Source organism: Bombina bombina, chromosome 9, assembly GCF_027579735.1.
Source record: "Bombina bombina isolate aBomBom1 chromosome 9, aBomBom1.pri, whole genome shotgun sequence".
Lineage (NCBI taxonomy): Eukaryota > Metazoa > Chordata > Amphibia > Anura > Bombinatoridae > Bombina > Bombina bombina.
In genome coordinates, this window is record NC_069507.1 from 170,724,124 (window position 1) to 170,748,849 (window position 24,726).

General features: G+C 39.0%; 1 protein-coding gene across 2 annotated transcripts in view; it reads left to right on the forward strand.

The window, feature by feature from the left end:
• Positions 1-24,726, forward strand: part of FBXW4 (F-box and WD repeat domain containing 4) — a 621,158-nt gene that overhangs the window by 179,697 nt on the left and 416,735 nt on the right. For both annotated transcript variants that reach the window (XM_053692483.1, XM_053692484.1), the window contains exon 4: positions 23,894-24,026. In XM_053692483.1, coding sequence (XP_053548458.1) covers positions 23,894-24,026 — 133 coding nt within the window. The remainder of the gene's footprint in view (positions 1-23,893; positions 24,027-24,726) is intronic.

The window sequence follows — 24,726 nt, forward strand, 5'->3', positions numbered from 1 at the left end:
GTTTCAGTTTGGAAACCATCTCCAGTCTGGAATAAATCCAAGCCAGCTAGAAAGGCAAAGCCTGCTTCCACATGAAGGTGCGGCCCTCATTCCAGCTCAGCTGGTAGGGGGCAGGTTACGTTTTTTCAAGGAAATTTGGATCAATTCTGTTCACAATCTTTGGATTCAGAGCATTGTTTCAGAAGGGTACAGAATTGGTTTCAAGATGAGACCTCCTGCAAAGAGATTTTTTCTTTCCCGTGTCCCAGTAAATCCAGTAAAAGCTCAAGCATTTCTGAAATGTGTTTCAGATCTAGAGTTGACTGGAGTAATTATGCCAGTTCCAGTTCCGGAACAGGGGATGGGGTTTTATTCAAATCTCTTCATTGTACCAAAGAAGGAGAATTCCTTCAGACCAGTTCTGGATCTAAAAATATTGAATCGTTATGTAAGAATACCAACGTTCAAGATGGTAACTGTAAGGACTATCTTGCCTTTTGTTCAGCAAGGGAATTATATGTCCACAATAGATTTACAGGATGCATATCTGCATATTCCGATTCATCCAGATCATTATCAGTTCCTGAGATTCTCTTTTCTGGACAAGCATTACCAGTTTGTGGCTCTGCCGTTTGGCCTAGCTACAGCTCCAAGAATTTTTACAAAGGTTCTCGGTGCCCTTCTGTCTGTAATCAGAGAACAGGGTATTGTGGTATTTCCTTATTTGGACGATATCTTGGTACTTGCTCAGTCTTTACATTTAGCAGAATCTCATACGAATCGACTTGTGTTGTTTCTTCAAGATCATGGTTGGAGGATCAATTTACCAAAAAGTTCTTTGATTCCTCAGACAAGGGTAACCTTTCTGGGTTTCCAGATGGATTCAGTGTCCATGACTCTGTCTTTAACAGACAAGAGACGTCTAAAATTGATTTCAGCTTGTCGAAACCTTCAGTCACAATCATTCCCTTCGGTAGCCTTATGCATGGAAATTCTAGGTCTTATAACTGCTGCATCGGACGCGATCCCCTTTGCTCGTTTTCACATGCGACCTCTTCAGCTCTGTATGCTGAAGCAATGGTGCAAGGATTACACGAAGATATCTCAATTAATATCTTTAAAACCGATTGTTCGACACTCTCTAACATGGTGGACAGATCACCATCGTTTAATTCAGGGGGCTTCTTTTGTGCTTCCGACCTGGACTGTAATTTCAACAGATGCAAGTCTCACAGGTTGGGGAGCTGTGTGGGGATCTCTGACGGCACAAGGAGTTTGGGAATCTCAGGAGGTGAGATTACCGATCAATATTTTGGAACTCCGTGCAATTTTCAGAGCTCTTCAGTTTTGGCCTCTTCTGAAGAGAGAATCGTTCATTTGTTTTCAGACAGACAATGTCACAACTGTGGCATACATCAATCATCAAGGAGGGACTCACAGTCCTCTGGCTATGAAAGAAGTATCTCGAATTTTGGTTTGGGCGGAATCCAGCTCCTGTCTAATCTCTGCGGTTCATATCCCAGGTATAGACAATTGGGAAGCGGATTATCTCAGTCGCCAAACGTTGCATCCGGGCGAATGGTCTCTTCACCCAGAGGTATTTCTTCAGATTGTTCAAATGTGGGAACTTCCAGAAATAGATCTGATGGCGTCCCATCTAAACAAGAAACTTCCCAGGTATCTGTCCAGATCCCGGGATACTCAGGCGGAGGCAGTGGATGCATTATCACTTCCTTGCAAGTATCATCCTGCCTATATCTTTCCGCCTCTAGTTCTTCTTTCAAGAGTAATCTCCAAGATTCTGAAGGAATGCTCGTTTGTTCTGCTGGTAGCTCCGGCATGGCCTCACAGGTTTTGGTATGCGGATCTTGTCCGGATGGCCTCTTGCCAACCGTGGACTCTTCCATTAAGACCAGACCTTCTGTCACAAGGTCCTTTTTTCCATCAGGATCTGAAATCCTTAAATTTAAAGGTATGGAGATTGAACGCTTGATTCTTGGTCAAAGAGGTTTCTCTGACTCTGTGATTAATACTATGTTACAGGCTCGTAAATCTGTATCTCGAGAGATATATTATAGAGTCTGGAAGACTTATATTTCTTGGTGTCTTTCTCATCATTTTTCTTGGCATTCTTTTAGAATACCGAGAATTTTACAGTTTCTTCAGGATGGTTTAGATAAGGGTTTGTCCGCAAGTTCTTTGAAAGGACAAATCTCTGCTCTTTCTGTTCTTTTTCACAGAAAGATTGCTATTCTTCCTGATATTCATTGTTTTGTACAAGCTTTGGTTCGTATAAAACCTGTTATTAAGTCAATTTCTCCTCCTTGGAGTTTGAATTTGGTTCTGGGAGCTCTTCAAGCTCCTCCGTTTGAACCTATGCATTCATTGGACATTAAATTACTTTCTTGGAAAGTTTTGTTCCTTTTGGCCATCTCTTCTGCCAGAAGAGTTTCTGAATTATCTGCTCTTTCGTGTGAGTCTCCTTTTCTGATTTTTCATCAGGATAAGGCGGTGTTGCGAACTTCTTTTGAATTTTTACCTAAAGTTGTGAATTCCAACAACATTAGTAGAGAAATTGTGGTTCCTTCATTATGTCCTAATCCTAAGAATTCTAAGGAGAAATCGTTGCATTCTTTGGATGTTGTTAGAGCTTTGAAATATTATGTTGAAGCTACGAAATCTTTCCGTAAGACTTCTAGTTTATTTGTTATCTTTTCCGGTTCTAGAAAAGGCCAGAAAGCTTCTGCCATTTCTTTGGCATCTTGGTTGAAATCTTTAATTCATCTTGCCTATGTTGAGTCGGGTAAAACTCCGCCTCAGAGAATTACAGCTCATTCTACTAGGTTAGTTTCTACTTCCTGGGCGTTTAGGAATGAAGCTTCGGTTGACCAGATTTGCAAAGCAGCAACTTGGTCCTCTTTGCATACTTTTACTAAATTCTACCATTTTGATGTATTTTCTTCTTCTGAAGCAGTTTTTGGTAGAAAAGTACTTCAGGCAGCGGTTTCAGTTTGAATCTTCTGCTTATGTTTTTCGTTAAACTTTATTTTTGGGTGTGGATTATTTTCAGCAGGTATTGGCTGTCTTTATTTTATCCCTCCCTCTCTAGTGACTCTTGTGTGGAAAGATCCACATCTTGGGTAGTCATTATCCCATACGTCACTAGCTCATGGACTCTTGCTAATTACATGAAAGAAAACATAATTTATGTAAGAACTTACCTGATAAATTAATTTCTTTCATATTAGCAAGAGTCCATGAGGCCCGCCCTTTTTTTGTGGTGGTTATGATTTTGTATAAAGCACAATTATTCCAATTCCTTATTTTATATGCTTTCGCACTTTTTTATCACCCCACTTCTTGGCTATTCGTTAAACTGAATTGTGGGTGTGGTGAGGGGTGTATTTATAGGCATTTTGAGGTTTGGGAAACTTTGCCCCTCCTGGTAGGAATGTATATCCCATACGTCACTAGCTCATGGACTCTTGCTAATATGAAAGAAATGAATTTATTAGGTAAGTTCTTACATAAATTATGTTTTTTTTTATTTTGGGTGGCTTTGTTATTTTATTAGGGGGCTTAGAGTAGGTGTAATTAGTTTAAAATTGTTGTAATATTTTTCTTATGTTTGTAAATATTTTTTTATTTTTTGTAACTTAGTTCTTTTTTATTTTTTGTACTTTAGCTAGTTTATTTCATTGTATTTATTTGTAGGAATTGTATTTAATTAATTTATTGATAGTGTAGTGTTAGGTTAATTGTAGGTAATTGTAGGTAGTTTATTTAATTAATTTATTGATAGTGTAGTGTTAGGTTTAATTGTAACTTAGGTTAGGATTTATTTTACAGGTAATTTTGTAATTATTTTAACTATTTTAGCTATTAAATAGTTCTTAACTATTTAATAGCTATTGTACCTGGTTAAAATAATTACAAAGTTGCCTGTCAAATAAATATTAATCCTAAAATAGCTATAATATAATTATAATTTATATTGTAGCTATATTAGGATTTATTTTACAGGTAAGTATTTAGCTTTAAATAGGAATAATTTATTTAATAAGAGATAATTAATTTCGTTAGATGTAAATTTTATTTAACTTAGGGGGGTGTTAGTGTTAGGGTTAGACTTAGCTTTAGGGGTTAATACATTTATTAGAATAGCGGTGAGCTCCAGTCGGCAGATTAGGGGTTAATAATTGAAGTTAGGTGTCGGCGATGTTAGGGAGGGCAGATTAGGGGTTAATACAATTTATTATAGGGTTAGTGAGGCGGATTAGGGGTTAATAACTTTATTATAGAAGCGCTCAGGTCCGGTCGGCAGATTAGGGGTTATATAATATAATATAGGGGTCGGCGATGTTAGGGCAGCAGATTAGGGGTACATAGGGATAATGTAAGTAGCGGCGGTTTACGGAGCGGCAGATTAGGGGTTAATAATAATATGCAGGGGTCAGCGATAGCGGGGGCGGCAAATTAGGGGTTAATAAGTGTAAGGTTAGGGGTTTTTAGACTCGGGGTACATGTTAGGGTGTTAGGTGCAGACGTAGGAAGTGTTTCCGCATAGCAAACAATGGGGCTGCGTTAGGAGCTGAACGCGGCTTTTTTGCAGGTGTTAGGTTTTTTTTTCAGCTCAAACAGCCCCATTGTTCCCTATGGGAGAATCGTGGACGAGCACGTTTTTGAGGCTGGCCGCTTGCGTAAGCAACTCTGGTGTCGAGAGTTGAAGCTGCGTTAAAAAAACTCTACGCTCCTTTTTTGGAGCCTAACGCAGCCTTTATGTGGACTCTCAATACCAGAGTTATTTTTATGGTGCGGCCAGAAAAAAGCCGGCGTTAGATTTTCGGGTCGTTACCGACAAAACTCCAAATCTAGCCGTAAGATAGCTACAATATAGCTACACCTAAAAAAGTGCCTGTTCTGACTTACATACAGATTTAACTTAAGAACAAACCTAAAGTCCCTATCTTGTACGTAACCCGGGGACTGCCTGTATATAAATATACTGTATATATATATAGTGGATATAAAAAGTCTACACACCCCTGTTAAAATGGCAGGTTTCTGTGATGTAAAAAAATGAGACAAAGATAAATCATTTCAGAACTTTTTCCACCTTTAATGTGACCTATAAACTATGCAACTCAATTGAAAAACAAACTGAAATCTTTTAGGTGAAGGGAAGTAAAAATTAAATATGTTTGCATAAGTGTGCACACCCTTAAACTAATACTTTGTTGAAGCACCTTTTGATTTTATTACAGCACTCTTTTGGGGTATGAGTCTATCAGCATGGCACATGTTGACTTGGCAAGATTTGCCCACTCTTCTTTGAAAAAAACACTCCAAATCTGTCAGATTGCGAGGGCATCTCCTGTGCACAGCCCTCTTCAGATCACCCCACAGATTTTCGATTGGATTCAGGTCTGGGGTCTTCTTCTGGTGAAGCCATTCCTTTGTTGATTTCGATGTATGCTTAGGGTCGTTGTCATGCTGAAAGATGATGTTCTTCATGTTCAGCTTTCTAGCAGAGGCTTGAAGGTTTTGTGCCAGTATTGACTGGTATTTGGAAATGTTCATAGTTCCCTCTACCTTGAATACGGCCCCAGTTCCAGCTGAAGAAAAACAGCCCCAAAGCATGATGCTGCCATCACGATGTTTCACTGTGGGTATGGTGTTCTTTTGATGATATGCAGTGTTGTTTTTGCGCCAAACATATCTTTTGGAAATATTGCCACAAAGTTCAATCTTGGTTTCATCAGACCATTACACCTTTTCTCACATGCTTTTGGGACACTTCAGATGTATTTTTGCTAAATTTAGCTGGGCTTGGATGTTTTTCTTCGTAAGAAAAGGCTTCCGTCTTGCCATCTACCTCAAAGCCCAAACATATGAAGAATACGTGAGATTGATGTCACATGTACCACACAGCCAGTACTTGCCAGATATCCCTGCAGCTCCTTTAATAATGCTGTAGGCCTCTTGGTAGCCTCCCAGACCAGTTTTCCTCTCGTCTTTTCATCAATTTTGGAGGGACATCCAGTTCTTGGTAATGTCATTGTTGTGCCATATGTTCTCCACTTGATGATGACTGTCTTCACTGTGTTCCATGGTATATCTAATGCCTTGGAAATTCTTTTGTACCCTTCTCCTGACTGATACCTTTTAACAATGAGATCCCTCTGATGCTTTGGAAGCTCTCTGCGGACCATGGCTTTTGTGTAGGATGCGACTAAGAAAATGTCAGGAAAGACCTACTAGAACAGCTGAACTTTATTCGGGGTTAATCAGAGGCACTTTAAATTATGGCAGGTGTGTGATGACTTATTTAGCATGGTTTTGAATGTGATTGCTTAATTCTGAACACCGCTACATCCCCAGTTATAAGAGGGTGCGCACACTTATGCAACCACATTGTTTTAGGTTTTTTGTTTACTTCCCTCCACCTTAAAGATTTCAGTTTGTTTCTCAATTGAGTTGTGTAGTTTATAGGTCACCTTAAAGGTGGAAAAAGTTCTGAAATGATTTATCTTTGTCTAATTTTTTTACATCACAGAAACCTGACATTTTAAGAGGGGATGTGTAGACTTTTTATATCCACTGTATGTATGTGTGTGTATGTATATATATATATATATATATATATATATATATATATATATATATATATATGTGTGTATATATGTATGTGTGTGTGTGTAACTGTACTTTTTCATTTATTTTTGATGTTTTGGGCAACTTTTTAGTTTCACGAAACAGTTCAACAGAGTTCTGAAGTTATGGTAGTCATTCTTACGTTAACTTTCAAATCGTAATACGAGTGATAAGCCCGACAAGTACTGATTTTAATTATGTGTTTATCTCCTTTGTTTAGTTAAACAGGTAGGTATATCCAATCAGTTGTGCAATAAGAAAGTTCTCTAATGCAATAACACATTTCCTTATTGCAGTTTTATGTCCCTTTAATTTCTACTAAGCCCAGATGGCCCCTTGCATATTCAGTAAACTAAAATTCAGCTTGGAAATTAAAGTAATTGATGTATTACATGCATAGTATATATCACGATTAAAGCCAGAGTTCTTCAAACTTTTTTCCAAAGGCCCAGTGCCATGATACTACATACCTTCACCACCCTATTTCTCCTGTTAAGTGTAGTCAGTCCACGGGTCATCCATTACTTATGGAATATATCTCTTCCTAACAGGAAACTGCAAGACAATTACCCAGCAGAGCTGCTATATAGCTCCTCCCCTCACATATCATACTCAGTCATTCTCTTGCAGCCTAACTAAAAAGGAAGCTGTGAGAGATCTGTGGTGTTTTTTTTAACTTAGTTTATTTCTACAATCAAAAGTTTGTTATTTTTAAATGGCACCGGAGTGTGCTGTTTATTCTCAGGCAGCATTAGAAGAAGAATCTGCCTGGGTTTTTTTCTATGGTCTTAGCAGACGTAACTAAGATCCACTGGCTGTTTCTCATCTGAGGAGTGAGGTAACTTCAGAGAAGGGGAATAGCATGCAGGGCTCCCCTGCAACAAATGAGGTATGTGCAGTAATTTATTTTCTGAGGAATGGAATTGACTGAGAAAATACCGCTGATACCATTGTAAAGTAAGTTCAGCCTTAAATGCAGTGATAGCGACTGGTATCAGGCTGATGTGTGTGTGTGTGTACACTGAATGTATTTTTCTAAGGAATGGAATTGACTCTGAAAATACTGTTAATACTGAAATAATGTATGAGCCTTAACTGCAGTAAAAACGACTGGTAGCAGGCTTATTAATAATAATACATAACTTTCAAATGTATGTTTAAAACGTTTACTGGCTTGTTAATCGTTTTTGTGAGGTACTTGGTGATAAAACTTATTAGGGCAGGATTTTTACCACATGGCCATTTTTGTTTTCTGCATAGAAACAGTTTCTGAGCTTCCCCACTGTTGTAAAATGAGTGGGAGGGGCCTATTTTAGCTCTTTTTTGCGCAGTAAAAATTCAGTCACAATCTGTCTACTTCATCCTCCATGATCCAGATCGTCTCTAGAGAGCTCAGGGGTCTTCAAAATCCATTTTGAGGGAGGTAATCAGGCACAGCAGTCCTGTGACAGTGTATTTGACTGTGAGAAAAACGTTAATTATATAATTGTTATCCGTTTTTGGATACTAAGGGGTTAATCATCCATTTGCTGGTGGGTGCAATCCTTTGCTAACTTAATACATTTACTGTGAAAATTTGGTTGCTATAACTATTTTGGTCATTGTTATTTCAACTGTGTCAGTTTTTCTGTGCTTCTTAAAGGCACAGTAACGTTTTTTATATTGCTTGTAAATTAATTTTGAAAAGTATTTCCAAGTTTGCTAGTCTCATTGCTAGTTTGTTTAAACATGTCTGACTCAGATGAATCTCTTTGTTCACTATGTTTAAAGGCCAATGTGGAGCCCAATAGAAATTTGTGTACTAATTGCATTGATGCTACTTTAAATAAAAGTCAATCTTTACATGTAAAGAAATTATCACCAGACGACGAGGGGGAAGTTATGCCGACTAACTCTCCTCACGTGTCAGTACCTTCGCCTCCCGCTCAGGAGGTGCGTGATTTTGTGGCGCCAAGTACATCAGGGAGGCCCTTACAAATCACTTTGCAAGACATGGCTACTGTTATGACAGAAGTATTATCTAAGTTGCCAGAATTAAGAGGCAAGCGCGATAGCTCTGGGTTAAGGATAGAGCGCGCGGATGAGATGAGAGCCATGTCAGATACTGCGTCACAGTTTGCAGAACGTGAGGACGGAGAGCTTCATTCTGTGGGTAACGGATCTGATCCAGGGAGACTGGATTCAGAGATTTCCAATTTTAAATTTAAGCTAGAGAACCTCCGCACATTGCTAGGGGAGGTATTAGCGGGTCTGAATGATTGTAACACGGTTGCAATTCCAGAGAAATTATGTAGGTTGGATAGATACTATGCGGTACCGGTGTGTACTGACGTATTTCCTATACCAAAAAGACTTACAGAGATTATTAGCAAGGAGTGGGATAGACCGGGTGTGCCTTTTACCCCTCCTCCCATATTTAGGAAAATGTTTCCTATTGACGCCACCATACGAGACTTATGGCAGACAGTCCCTAAGGTGGAGGGAGCAGTTTCTACTTTAGCTAAGCGTACCACTATCCCGGTGGAGGATAGTTGTGCCTTTTCAGATCCAATGGATAAAAAATTAGAGGGTTACCTTAAGAAAATGTTTGTTCAACAAGGTTTTATTTTACAGCCCCTCGCATGCATTGCGCCTGTCACTGCTGCGGCAGCATTCTGGTTTGAGTCTCTGGAAGAGGCCATTCGCTCAGCTCCATTGGATGAAATAATCAACAAGCTTAAGACACTTAAGCTAGCTAACGCATTTGTTTCTGATGCCGTTGTGCATTTAACCAAACTTACGGCTAAGAACTCCGGATTCGCCATCCAAGCGCGCAGAGCGCTATGGCTTAAATCCTGGTCAGCTGACGTGACTTCTAAATCTAAATTGCTTAATATTCCTTTCAAAGGGCAGGCCTTATTCGGGCCCGGCTTGAAAGAAATTATTGCTGACATTACGGGAGGTAAGGGCCATGCTCTACCTCAGGACAGGGCCAAATCAAAGGCCAAACAGTCTAATTTTCGTGCCTTTCGTAACTTCAAGGCAGGAGCAGCATCAACTTCCTCCGCTCCAAAACAGGAAGGAGCTGTTGCTCGTTACAGACAGGGCTGGAAAGTTAACCAGTCCTGGAACAGGGGCAAGCAGGCCAAGAAACCTGCTGCTGCCCCCAAAACAGCATGAAGAGAGGGCCCCCTATCCGGAAACGGATCTAGTGGGGGGCAGACTTTCTCTCTTCGCCCAGGCTTGGGCAAGAGATGTCCAGGATCCCTGGGCGTTGGAGATCATATCTCAGGGATATCTCCTGGACTTCAAAACTTCTCCTCCACTGGGGAGATTTCATCTTTCAAGGTTATCAGCAAACCAAATAAAGAAAGAGGCGTTTCTACGCTGTGTACAAGACCTCTTACTAATGGGGGTAATCCACCCAGTTCCGCGGACGGAACACGGGCAGGGATTCTATTCAAACCTATTTGTGGTTCCCAAGAAAGAGGGAACCTTCAGGCCAATCTTGGACTTAAAAATCCTAAACAAATTTCTAAGAGTTCCATCATTCAAAATGGAAACTATTCGAACCATCCTTCCCATGATCCAAGAGGGTCAGTACATGACCACAGTGGATCTAAAGGATGCCTACCTTCACATACCGATTCACAAGGACCATTACCGGTATCTGAGATTTGCCTTCCTAGACAGGCATTACCAGTTTGTAGCTCTTCCCTTCGGATTAGCTACGGCTCCAAGAATCTTTACAAAAATTCTAGGATCACTTCTGGCGGTGCTAAGACCGCGAGGCATAGCGGTGACTCCGTACCTAGACGACATTCTGATACAAGCGTCAAGTTTTCAAACTGCCAGGTCTCATACAGAGATAGTTCTGGCATTTCTGAGGTCGCATGGGTGGAAGGTGAACGTGGAAAAGAGTTCTCTATTACCACTTACAAGAGTTCCCTTTCTAGGGACTCTTATAGATTCTGTAGAGATGAAAATTTACCTGACAGAGGCCAGGTTATTAAAACTTCTAAATGCTTGCCGTGTCCTTCACTCCATTCCACACCCGTCAGTAGCTCAGTGCATGGAAGTAATCGGCTTAATGGTAGCGGCAATGGACATAGTACCATTTGCGCGCCTGCATCTCAGACCGCTGCAATTGTGCATGCTAAGTCAGTGGAACGGGGATTACTCAGATTTGTCCCCCCTACTAAATCTGGATCAAGAGACCAGAGATTCTCTTCTATGGTGGCTTTCTCGGCCACATCTGTCCAAGGGGATGACCTTTTGCAGGCCAGATTGGACGATTGTAACAACAGACGCCAGCCTTCTAGGCTGGGGAGCAGTCTGGAATTCCCTGAAAGCTCAGGGATTATGGACTCAGGAGGAGAAACTCCTCCCAATAAATATTCTGGAGTTAAGAGCAATATTCAATGCTCTCCTAGCTTGGCCTCAGTTAGCAACTCTGCGGTTCATCAGATTTCAGTCGGACAACATCACGACTGTGGCTTACATCAACCATCAAGGGGGAACCAGAAGTTCCCTAGCGATGTTGGAAGTCTCAAAGATAATTCGCTGGGCAGAGTCTCACTCTTGCCACCTGTCAGCGATCTACATCCCAGGCGTGGAGAACTGGGAGGCGGATTTTCTAAGTCGCCAGACTTTTCATCCGGGGGAGTGGGAGCTTCATCCGGAGGTCTTTGCTCAACTGATTCGTCGTTGGGGCAAACCAGATCTGGATCTCATGGCGTCTCATCAGAACGCCAAGCTTCCTTGTTACGGATCCAGGTCCAGGGACCCGGGAGCAGTGCTGATAGATGCTCTGACAGCCCCTTGGGTCTTCAACATGGCTTATGTGTTTCCACCATTCCCGATGCTTCCTCGTTTGATTGCCAAGATCAAACAGGAGAGAGCTTCGGTGATTCTGATAGCGCCTGCGTGGCCACGCAGGACCTGGTATGCAGACCTAGTGGACATGTCGTCCTGTCCACCGTGGTCTCTGCCTCTGAGACAGGACCTTCTAATTCAGGGTCCTTTCAAACATCCAAATCTAATTTCTCTGAGGCTGACTGCATGGAGATTGAACGCTTGATTCTATCAAAGCGTGGCTTCTCGGAGTCGGTTATTGATACCTTAATACAGGCTAGGAAGCCTGTTACCAGAAAAATTTACCATAAGATATGGCGTAAATATTTACATTGGTGCGAATCCAAGAGTTACTCATGGAGTAAGGTTAGGATTCCTAGGATATTGTCCTTTCTACATGAGGGTTTAGAAAAGGGCTTATCTACTAGTTCGTTAAAGGGACAGATTTCTGCTCTGTCTATTCTTCTACACAAACGTCTGGCTGAAGTTCCAGACGTTCAGGCTTTAACTAGGATTAAGCCTGTGTTTAAGTCTGTTGCTCCGCCGTGGAGCTTAAACTTAGTTCTTAATGTTCTTCAAGGCGTTCCATTTGAACCCCTTCATTCCATTGATATCAAGCTGTTATCTTGGAAAGTTCTGTTTTTGATGGCTATTTCCTCGGCTCGAAGAGTCTCTGAGTTATCTGCCTTACATTGTGATTCTCCTTATCTGATTTTTCATTCAGACAAGGTAGTCCTGCGTACTAAACCTGGGTTCTTACCTAAGGTAGTTACTAACAGGAATATCAATCAAGAGATTGTTGTTCCATCTCTGTGTCCTAACCCTTCTTCAAAGAAGGAACGACTTTTGCATAATCTGGACGTAGTCCGTGCCCTGAAATTCTATTTGCAGGCAACTAAGGATTTTCGTCAAACTTCTTCCCTGTTTGTCGTTTACTCTGGACAGAGGAGAGGTCAAAAGGCTTCGGCTACCTCTCTCTCTTTTTGGCTTCGTAGCATAATACGCTTAGCCTATGAGACTGCTGGACAGCAGCCTCCTGAAAGGATTACAGCTCATTCTACTAGAGCTGTGGCTTCCACCTGGGCCTTTAAAAATGAGGCCTCTGTTGAACAGATTTGCAAGGCTGCGACTTGGTCTTCGCTTCACACTTTTTCAAAATTTTACAAATTTGACACTTTTGCTTCGTCGGAGGCTATTTTTGGGAGAAAGGTACTTCAGGCAGTGGTTCCTTCTGTTTAATGTTCCTGCCTTGTCCCTCCCTTCATCCGTGTACTTTAGCTTTGGTATTGGTATTCCATAAGTAATGGATGACCCGTGGACTGACTACACTTAACAGGAGAAAACATAATTTATGCTTACCTGATAAATTCCTTTCTCCTGTAGTGCCCGCCCTGTTTTTACGGCAGGTCTAAATTTTAATTAAACTCCAGTCACCACTGTACCCTATGGTTCCTCCTTTCTCGTCTGCTTTGGTTGAATGACTGAGTATGATATGTGAGGGGAGGAGCTATATAGCAGCTCTGCTGGGTAATTCTCTTGCAGTTTCCTGTTAGGAAGAGATATATTCCATAAGTAATGGATGACCCGTGGACTGACTACACTACAGGAGAAAGGAATTTATCAGGTAAGCATAAATTATGTTTTTTATGCTTCATCTAAAAATTTTTGAAGTAATATACAAAATAGTTGCAACTTTTGACAAAGTGACTAAAATGTGTGCATACTTTATTCTTGATTGTAGTCAAACTTTTAAGTGTTGGAAATGGTAATAACTCACACACACACTTTCATACAACATACACACCACACACACACACTCTCATACAACATACACACCACACACACTCTCATACAACATACACACCACACACACTCTCATACAACATACACACCACACACACTCTCATACAACATACACACCACACACACTCTCATACAACATACACACCACACACACTCTCATACAACATACACACCACATACACTCTCATACAACATACACACACTCTCATACAACATACACACCACACACACACTCTCATACAACATACACACCACACACACTCTCATACAACATACACATCACATACAATCTCATACAACATACACAACATACACACCACACACACTCTTATACACCATACACACCACACACACACACTCTCATACAACATACAAACTACACACACTCTTATACAACATACACACCACACACACTCTCATACAACATAGAAACCATACACACCACACATACTCTTATACAACATACACACCACACACACTCTCATACAACATAGAAACTATACACACCACACACACTCTCATACAACATACACACTCTCATACAACATTCCCACCACAGACACTCTCATACAACATACCCACCACACACACTCTCTCATACAACATACCCACCACACACACTCTCTCATACAACATACCCACCACACACACTCTCTCATACAACATACCCACCACACACACTCTCTCATACAACATACCCACCACACACACTCTTGTACAACATACCCACCACACACACTCTTGTACAACATACACACCACACACACTCTTATACAACACACAAACCATACACACCACACACACTCTCATACAACATACACACCACACACACTCTTATACAACACACAAACCATTCACACCACACACACTCTCATACAACATACACACCATACACACTCTCATGCAACATACACACCACACACACTCTCATACAACATACACACCACACACACTCTCATACAACATACACACCACACACACTTTCATACAACATACACACCACACACACTCTCATACAACATTCACACACTCTTATACAACATACACACCACACACACTCTTATACAACATATACACCACACACACTCTCGTACACCACACACACTCTCATACACCACTCTCATACAACATCCACACCACACACACTCTCATACAACATACACACCACACACACTCTCATACAACACACACACCACACACACTCTCCTACAACACACACACCACACACACTCTCCTACAACATACACACCACACACACTCTCCTACAACACACACACAAGTTGTGACCCAGTAAACAACATGTTATGACTCAGTAATGGGTCCCGACCCATGGTTTGAAGAACCCTGATCTAAGCTATGTATTGCAAAAGATATACAATAAGGGCCAGATTACAACTGGAGCATTATTTAATTCTCCCGCTCAAACATTAACTTTGCTATAATTAACATTTTTGCCCCTGAATAGGGTAATAGGTTATCGCACATGCAATATTCTAACTTCAGCTTTTTTCGTAAAAATGTGCGCTAACCTATTTCCACATACAAGTCAATGGAGCAAAAAAAGTGGGAAAACCCACCCTACTCGCGTGTGAACCGATTGCATATTCTCAAGTGCTCTCACACACACACCCACACACACACACACACACACACACACACACACACATATATATATATATATATATATATATATATATATATACACTGTGTGTATATATGTATACATATTTGTACAAATACATATGTATAATATATATATATATATACTGTGTGTGTGTGTGTATATATATATATATATATATATATATATATATATATATATATATTAGTGATGCACCGAAATGGAAATTCTGGACCGAAACCGAATCCGAAAATCCGGGATGCACTTGGCCGAAAACCGAAACTGATACCGAAAATGTATTTTTTCAAATTTATTTATTTATTTTTGCATAATTAGAGCCAATAAAAAAGCCCACACTTTTATTGAAAGTAACACACTAAAATTGGACAAAAAGATCTTAAAACAATAATATGCTACACAGTAATTTTACCAAGAAAAAAAAAACAGGCAAAAAATGCCATTTTCGGCCAAAATGTTTCTGGAACCAAAATTTTGGTGCATCCCTACTTAAAACAATTATAAATATCAATATACTGTATTATTCTTCATTTAGTTCTATGTAACAGAATCATATTTAACAGGTTTGTTTTTTACCAATTATCCAAATAAAGTATAGTCCTAGAAAACTCATTATATGCAGAACAGTAAGTCAAGTAATGAACTTAAACAGCAGCTCTAGGCTAGCATCAAATTTGAAACATGCTACACAATAATTTTTCCGAAAATAATAGGCAAAAAAAACGAAAACCGAAATAGCCAAAAATGCCATTTTCGGCCGAAACTTTCTGCGGCCGAAATTTCGGTGCATCCCTAATATATATATATATATATATATATATATATATATATATATATATATATATATACAGTATCTCACAAAAGTGAGTTCACCCCTCACATTTTTGTAAATATTTTATTATATCTTTTCATTTGACAACACTGAAGAAATTACACTTTGCTACAATGTAAAGTAGTGAGTGTACAGCCTGTATAACAGTGTAAATTTGCTGTCCCCTCAAAATAACTCAACACGCAGCTATCAATGCCAAAGCCATATATGTCTGCTATTTCTGGACAAAGGGGATCCCAGAGAAGCATTTACAACCATTTTGCCATAATTGCACAAGCTGTTTGTAAATAATTTCAGTGAGAAACCTAAAGTTTGGGGAAAAAGTAAAAAAATTGTTTTATTTGATCGCATTTGGCGGTAATATGGTGGCATGAAATATTCCAAAATGTGCCTAGATTAATACTTTGGGTTGTCCAATAAAAAAAAATATATATACATGTCAACGGATATTCAGGGATTCCTGACAGATATCAGTGTTAAAATGTAACTATAGCTAATTTTGAAAAGAAAAAAAAAATGGCTTGGAAAAAGCAAAGTGCTACTTGTACTAATTGCCCTATAACTTTCAAAAAAGCATTGGGTATTTCTAAACTCAGGACAAAATTTAGAAACTATTTAGCATGGGTGTTTTTTGGTGGTTGTAGATCTGTAACAGATTTTGGGGGTCAAAGTTAGAAAAAAAGTGAGTACACCCCTAAGTGTAAATGTTCAAATTGGGCCAAATTAGCCATTTTCCCTCCCCGGTGTCATGTGACTTGTTAGTGTTACAAGGTCTCAGGTGCTAATGGGGCGCAAGTATGTTAAATTTGGTGTTATCGCTCTAACACTCTCATACTGGTCACTGGAAGTTCAACATGGCACCTCATGGCACAGAACTCTCTGAGGATCTGAAAAAAAGAATTGTTGCTCTACATAAAGATGGCCTAGGCTATAAGAAAATTGCCAAGACCCTGAAACTGAGCTGCAGCATGGTGGGCAAGAACATACAGTGGTTTCACAGGAGAGGTTCCACTCAGAACAGTCCTCGCCATGGTCGACTAAAGAAGTTGAGTGCCCCTGCTCATATCCAGAGGTTGTCTTTGGGAAATAGACGTATGAGTGCTGGCAGCATTGCTGCAGAGGTTGAAGGGGTGGGGGGGGGGGGGTCAGCCTGTCAGTACTCAGACCATACGCCGCACACAGCATCAAATTGGTCTTCATGGCTGTTGTCCCAGAAGGAAGCCTCTTCTAAAGATGATGCACAAGAAAGCCCACAAACAGTTTGCTGAAGACAAGCAGACTAAGGACATGGAATACTGGAACCATGTCCTGTGGTCCGATGGTGTCAAGCATGTGTGGTGGCAACCAGGTGAGGAGTACAAAGACAAGTGTGTCTTGCCTACAGTCAAGCATGGTTGTGGAAGTCTCATGGTCTGGGCCTGCATGAGTGCTGCCGGCACTGGGGAGCTACAGTTCATTGAGGGAACCATGAATGCCAACATGTACTGTGACATACTGAAGCAGAGCATAATCCCCTCCTTTTGGAGACTGGGCCGCAGGGCAGTATTCCAACATAACCTCAAACACACCTTCAAGATGACCACTGCCTTGCTAAAGAAGTTGAGGGTAAAGGTTATGGACTGGCCAAGCATGTCTCCAGACATAAACCCTATTGAGCATCTGTGGGGCATCCTTAGACGGAAGATGGAGGAGCGCAAGGTCTCTAACATCCACCAGCTCCATGATGTCGTCATGGAGGAGTGGAAGTGGACTCCAGTGGCAACCTTTGAAGCTCTGGTGATCTCCATGCCCAAGAGGGTTAAGGCAGTGCTGGAAAATAATGGTGGCCACACAAAATATTTACACTTTGGGCCCAATTTGGAGATTTCCACTTAGGGACTCACTTTTGTTGCCAACGGTTTCGACATTAAATCCTTAAGGACCAGACTATTTTTCAATTTCTTACCCTTTAGGACCAGGGCTATTTTTACATTTCTGTGGTGTTTGTGTTTAGCTGTAATTTTCCTCTTACTCATTTACTGTACCCACACATATTATATACCATTTTTTTACCATTAAATGGACTTTCTAAAGATACCATTATTTTCATCATATCTTATAATTTACTATAAGAAAAATTATAAGATATGATGAAAAAAAGGTAAAAACACACTTTTTCTAACTTTGATACCCAAAATCTGTTACACATCTACAACCACCAAAAAACACCCATGCTAAATAGTTTCTAAATTTTGTCCTGAGTTTAGAAATACCCAATGTTTACATGTTCTTTGCTTTTTTTTAAAGTTATAGGGCAATAAGTACAAGTAACACTTTGCTTTTTTCATACCATTTTTTTTTTCTCAAGATTAGCGATAGTTACATTTTAACACTGATATCTGTCAGGAATCCCTGAATATCCCCAGACGTGTTTTTTTTTTTTTTTTTTTTTTTTTAGTGGACAACCCAAAGTATTGTTCTAGGCCCATTTTGGTATATTTCATGCCACAATTTCGCTGCCATATGCGATCAATTAACTTTTTCACAAACTTTAGGTTTCTCACTGAAATTATTTACAAGCATCTTGTGCTATTATGGCAAACATGGTTGTAAATGCTTCTCTGGGGTCCCCTTTGTTCAGAAATAGCAGACATTTATGGCTTTAGCATTACTTTTTGGTAATTAGAAGGCCGCTAAATGCCGCTGTGCACCATACTTGTATTATGTCCAGCAGTGAAGGGGTTAATTAGGGAGCTTGTAGGGAGCTTACATGGTTCATTTTAGCTTTAGTGTAGTGCAGTAGCCTACCCAAAGTATTGATCTAGGCCCATTTTGGTATATTTCATGATCAAATATAAAAAACAAAGGGTTTACTTTTTCCAGCCTTCAATGCAAATTAATTGTATATGTCTTCAATAAAAATTTGAAAAGTACAACTGTTTGTGTTATTAGTTTAGTCAGATTGTGTCTGTCCATAATTTTGACTTTGATGAAGATCAGACCACATTTTATGAGTAATCCATGCAGATATCCAGATAATTCTAAAGGGTTTACAGACTTCTTGCAACAGTAAAACTGAAGGGATGGTACACAGTAGCTGTAAGGGACTTGACATTAGTGACTATATTGAAAAGCAGCACTTTTCTCAATGCAGAGTGATGTTCCAGGTAGATCTGATGACTTATTCCTGATACTGTATTTATTATTGTTGGTGATTATTCACCTCTTTTTTACTTACTGTATCTTGTGGGTAATTGAATGACGTGTCTGATGATTGGAACAGTCTGTGAGGTGTGTGGAGTAGGGTCATGTATTGCAGATGGTAAGTTTTGTAAAAACAAATCTGGTGGGTCATTGAGTGTTTTATGTGTATATAAGGTAGCGTTCTCTGGTCTTCTGGTACATGACAATATTTTCTCTTTCATCTGATTATTCAATCTCTAATGTGTTTAAGCAGCTTGTTGAGATGAGAAAAGATAGTAAAGCCTCAACCACTACACTCCACTTTTTAGAATAATTTCCAGAAAATGCCTCTACTGTTCATCTGTAAATCTCATTCTCTTTTTTTCAGCATCAGCTGCACCTGTTATGCCGCTCATGACACTGGTTTCTCATATGCTACAAAATTTAATTCAATATACTTACCTTAACCAACAAAGCTCTTAGTATCAAATCTTGTAGTTACAGTTTTGCTCATAAGTTTACATACCCTGGCAGAATTTGATTTCTTGGCCATTTTTCAGAGAATATGAATGATAACACAAAAACGTTTCTTTCACTCATGGTTAATATTTGGCTAAAGCCATTTATTATCAATCAACTGTGTTTACTCTTTTTAAATCATAATGTCAACAGAAACTACCCAAATGACCCTGATCAAAAGTTTGCATACATCAGTTCTTAATACAATGTATTGCCACCTTTAACATCAATGACAGCTTGAAGTCTTTTGTGGTATTTGTGGATGAGGCTCTTTATCTTCTCAGATGGTAAAGCTGCCCATTCTTCCTGGCAAAAAGTCTCCAGTTCCTGTAAATTCTTGGGCTGTCTTGCATGACCTGCACGTTTGAGATCTCCCCAGAGTGGTTCAATGATATTGAGGTCAGGAGACTGAGATGGCCACTCCAGAACCTTCACTTTATTCTGCTGTAGCCAAAGACAGGTCGACTTGGCCTTGTGTTTAGGATCATTGTCATGTTGGAATGTCCAAGTACGTCCCATGTGCAAATTTTCCTCCAGTATTTTTTGATAACGTACTGCATTCATCTTGCCATCAATTCTGACCAAATTTCTTATGTCTTTGTAGCTCACACATCCCCAAAACATCAGCGATCCACCTCCGTGTTTCACAGAAGGAATGGTGTAGTTTTCATCATAGGCCTTGTTGACTCCTCTCCAAATGTAGCGTTTATGGTTGTGGCCAAAAAGCTCAATTTTGGTCTCATCAATCCAAATGACTTTGTGCCAGAAGGTTTGAGGCTTGTCTCTGTGCTGTTTGGCGTATTGTAAGTGGGATACTTTGTGGCATTTGCGTAGTAATGGCTTTCTTCTGGCAACTCGACCATGCAGCCCATCTTTCTTCAAGTGCCTCCTTATTGTGCATCTTATTGTGCCACACCACATCTTTTCAGAGAGTCCTGTATTTCACCTGAAGTTGTTTGTGGGTTTTTCTTTGCATCCCGAACAATTTTCCTGGCAGTTGTGGCTGAAATTATAGTTGGTATACCTGACCGTGGTTTGGTTTCAACAGAACCCCTCATTTTCCACTTCTTGATTAGATTTTGAACACTGCTGATTGGCATTCTCAATTCCTTGGATATCTTTTTATATACCTTTCCTGTTTTATACAGTTCAACTACCTTTTCCCGCGAATCCTTTGACAATTCTTTTGCTTTCCCCATGACTCAGAATCCAGAAACGTCAGTGCAGCACTGGATGAAAGATGCAAGGGTATGTCAGGAATCCAGAAACTCATTGACCTTTTATACACACACACGCACATTAATTACAAGCAAACAGATCACAGGTGAGGATGGTTACCTTTAATAGCCATTCAAACCCCTTTGTGTCAACTTGTGTGCATGTTATCAGCACAAAATCACCAGGGTATGTAAACTTTTTATCAGGGTTATTTGGGTAGTTTTGGTTGTCATTATGATTTAAAAAGAGTAAAAACACAGTTGATTGATAATAACTGGCTTCTGCCAAACACTAACCATGAGTGAAAGAAAAGTTTTTGTGTTATCATTCATATTCTCTGAAAAATGGCCAAGAAATCATAAATTCTGCCAGGGTATGTAAACTTATGAGCACAACTGTATCTCCAGATACTACCAAGCTTTCCCCCCCCCCCTTTCTGTATCCATGACCTCTATATGTCCTCCTTCATTACCAAATCCCTCTTCTGCTTCAACGTCTTCTCTTACAATGTACCTGGTCTGGCTAATTTTCAAAACCACTACATCAGTTTTTTTCTTTTGCCTTTTAGAGCTTCACACTCTACTTGAAATGTTGTTTTCCACCAACTTTCTTAAAAGTTCCAGATTACTATACCCTTCTTCTCACTATTATCATAACTAACTGTTTTCTAAGCTCATGTAAGCAACTCTATACGTCTTGATTACTAGCACTTTGCATTAGCGTCTTCCTCCTTTGTATCTGTTTGTATTGTCATACTTTTTATTCTTGGCTGTTTTTAGATTGAATCATAAATGGTGCTTTAAAATAAGTCAATAATAGTCATTATTATTAGTAGTAGTATTTTTATGTGCAAACATCTAAGATATACCTCTGAAAACATGTGAACTTGATGGCTGCTAAACTGTAAAATATATAAAATCCTATAAAAAGCTGCTTGGAAATTGTTTTCTAATGTATTAAAATACTGGTCTCTAAGCAAGTTATAAAAAATGTTATTGTGCTACAAACGTGTTTGAAATCTTCGTGATTTTGACATTTTTAAAATCCCAATTCACTTGTCTTTAGCATTCTATTGTAGCAACATTCTAACATTGTATAATTGCTCCAAACATTGTTGCAAGCACTGCTGATAAGCCTACCTACATTTACTCTTCAACAAAGGATACCAAATAAATGAAGTACATTTACTAATAGAAGTAAAGATGCTTAAAATGTCTTGCTCCATCTAAACCATGGAAGTTTAATTGTATTGTCCCTTTGTGTTAACTGAAATCTAGATTTAAATATTCTTTTAGAGGAACAGAGAAAACATTTTAATACAATATCTGTTTCCTTCATCTTCTTACCTCCTTATCTATCTGTCTGTCTGTCTATCTGTCACTCTCTATCTATCTATCTATCTATCTGCCTGCCTTATAATCAAGTACTGAATATTACTGAAACATATGATCTGATGTATTTTTGATATTTGTAGAATTAATTTTATAAGTGCAAAAGCCACAATATAAGCTTTTTGCCTTTATCATGGGCATTTAATAAAAGTGATGAGTTTTTGTAACATATATGAATAGTTCGCTTTCATAGTTCTTTTTAAGGTTACAGTTGTTGAGTGAAGAGTGAATTTGTTCCATCCAGACTCCTGATAGAAATATGCTGTTTAGTATCTACAAGTGGAATTTCCCATTAAATGCTTGGTTTATAAGATGCTATTGTTTGTCATTTCTCTGTCATGCCTTTTTAGGATTTTTTGATCTTTTTGATGCAGTTTTTGTTCGTCATGGAAGGTTAAAACATTTGCCCTGACACGTAGGACTGAGGCATTGTAGTTCTTCAAAGGTAAATTGTATCTGAACCCTAAACCTGGGCTGAGGTCATGCCTTTTTGAAGATTCACACTAAAATGTCAGTATGAGTATAGGAGAGTTAGGAGCTAATCCCCTTCATAAAGGAGATAAACGATTTGTCTTATTCTACTGCATTGCTTTAAGGGGAATTCCGCTATTAAGCCTGCAGAGGCAGGTAGTGGGTCCAGAATTGCTACAATATGAAGAACTATTTCCTACCAAATGCACAGAAAAAAACTTTAGATTTCCGAACACGGATCTTCTTCTTGGTGCAGGATATGCTACATGACATTTAAGGATATTACATCAATTATCTTTTCTTTGAGCTGCATTTTATTGTTTGAAAGTCATATATGTAATTAGTGTTGATCCTTATTTTTGTAAGCGCCGCTCCTTTGCTATCACCAGTCTTATTTTTATAAGGCTTTAAAATAATTCTGCATTTAACAATTATAGTAATAAAATGTTGAGTCTGTACCTACGTTTTACGATGTTGATTTTGAAGTCAATGCTCAGTAGCCTCTAAAAGACTTTGGAATAAAATCCTTTGTTTTTCTTTGTTGGTAATTTGTTGTGTAGAAATTACTACAAATATTAGCAACTTTCGAGGTACAAAAGTTCCATTATACAACCGATGATTGTTAAAGACCTAACACACCTAAACTTTTCTCTGATGTCTCATTTCTTTCTCCTCTCTCTGGACCTGATATTCAAAACCTCGCCGGAATAGAGAGAAATCACGCAAAATCTTTGTGATTGTTTTTAGACCTTGTATTGTAATGTAGGAGTCTCTGTTCCACATAAAGAACACTACATAGCAACATAAACATTTCTCAAAATTAAATTTGTGTTTCTAATTTTTTTCAAGTGACTCTTTGTACTGACGAGACTTCTTTGAATATCTCGTCTGAGTGGTGAAGTTTTGAATATCAGGCCTTCTCTTTCTGTCGCTTTTATTGTAAACAGTTACATTGGCCTTTTGTTATGCCTTAACCATTCTACCTTGCAGAAATCTACTATTACTCATAATAAAAAGAAAAGTAGATTCCATCTATCTGTCTTTCTCATGATCAAGGACTGAACATTACTAAAACATATGATTTGATGTATTTTTGATCTATTATCTAATCAGGATCCAAACTTTACTGACATATTGCAATGGGTATAATAAACTGAAAAATAAGTAAATATACTTACAAGGTATTGTATGGTTCACAGATATAACATAGCAGAAAATGCAAAAGATTTATATATTGTTGATACATGTAGAAAAAGTGAAAGCTTTATTTTTAAGTGTTTCTAGTAGATTATAAGAAATGCAACAGCCTTAATAAATACACTTGACTTTAACAGGGACAGTTAAATTCAATGGGATTCATTTCATTTACAATTTATTATGATCTATTTTCAGGGACGGCAAGATTGTCCTTCATAAAGTTCACAGTTCCGTCAGTATTCAGTTCACTGCGCATGATCAGGATGTGAACTGTGTTGACTGTCGTGGAGGAATTATAGTTAGCGGTTCCAGAGATAGGACTGCTAGGGTAAGCATTGCATCAGGAAAATAAGTAAAACGTTACCCTCTTGAAACTGTCATTCTCTATTATTACGGATAAATGTGGAGTTTCAAATATGTTGTGAATGTGATATAGTTGTGCTGCTAAATAACCTACTCACGCTGCAAGTTGATTAGCTAATCAGGTACGTGTGATGGACCAAAAAAACTGGACACATGCCAAAGTGGCACATCCCCTCTCAGTCTTCTCTTACTTATTGTTGGGGCTAATATTCCAGAAACAGAATTTGCTTGTTATTTGTACTCTGTAGAAGCAGTCTTATTTTATTGGCTCAGTAGAACTATGGTGATCAAGAATGTGTTGCTGACACTTCTTTATGGAAGCTTTCAGTGTACTCTTTTTGTGTGTAAAATATTAATATTAAGGGTTAATGGGACATTTGTTACTTTCATTCATATAAATGAGGTCAATTTATTTATTTGAAAAATGCATGTTCCTGTGCTGAAAGTAGCCATTATAAGCCAGCGTGCATCAGTAGAAAGAACATTTCAAAGTAAATGTTAACAGCTTGTATTTAAAGGGACAGGAACCCATTTTTTATGATTCAGGTAGAGCATGTGATTTTCAGCAACTTTCCAATTTACTTCTATTATAAAAGGCTTAGGAGCTGTTGATTGGTGGCTGCACATACATGCCTCATTTTATTGGTTCCCAGCAAGCTCTTAGT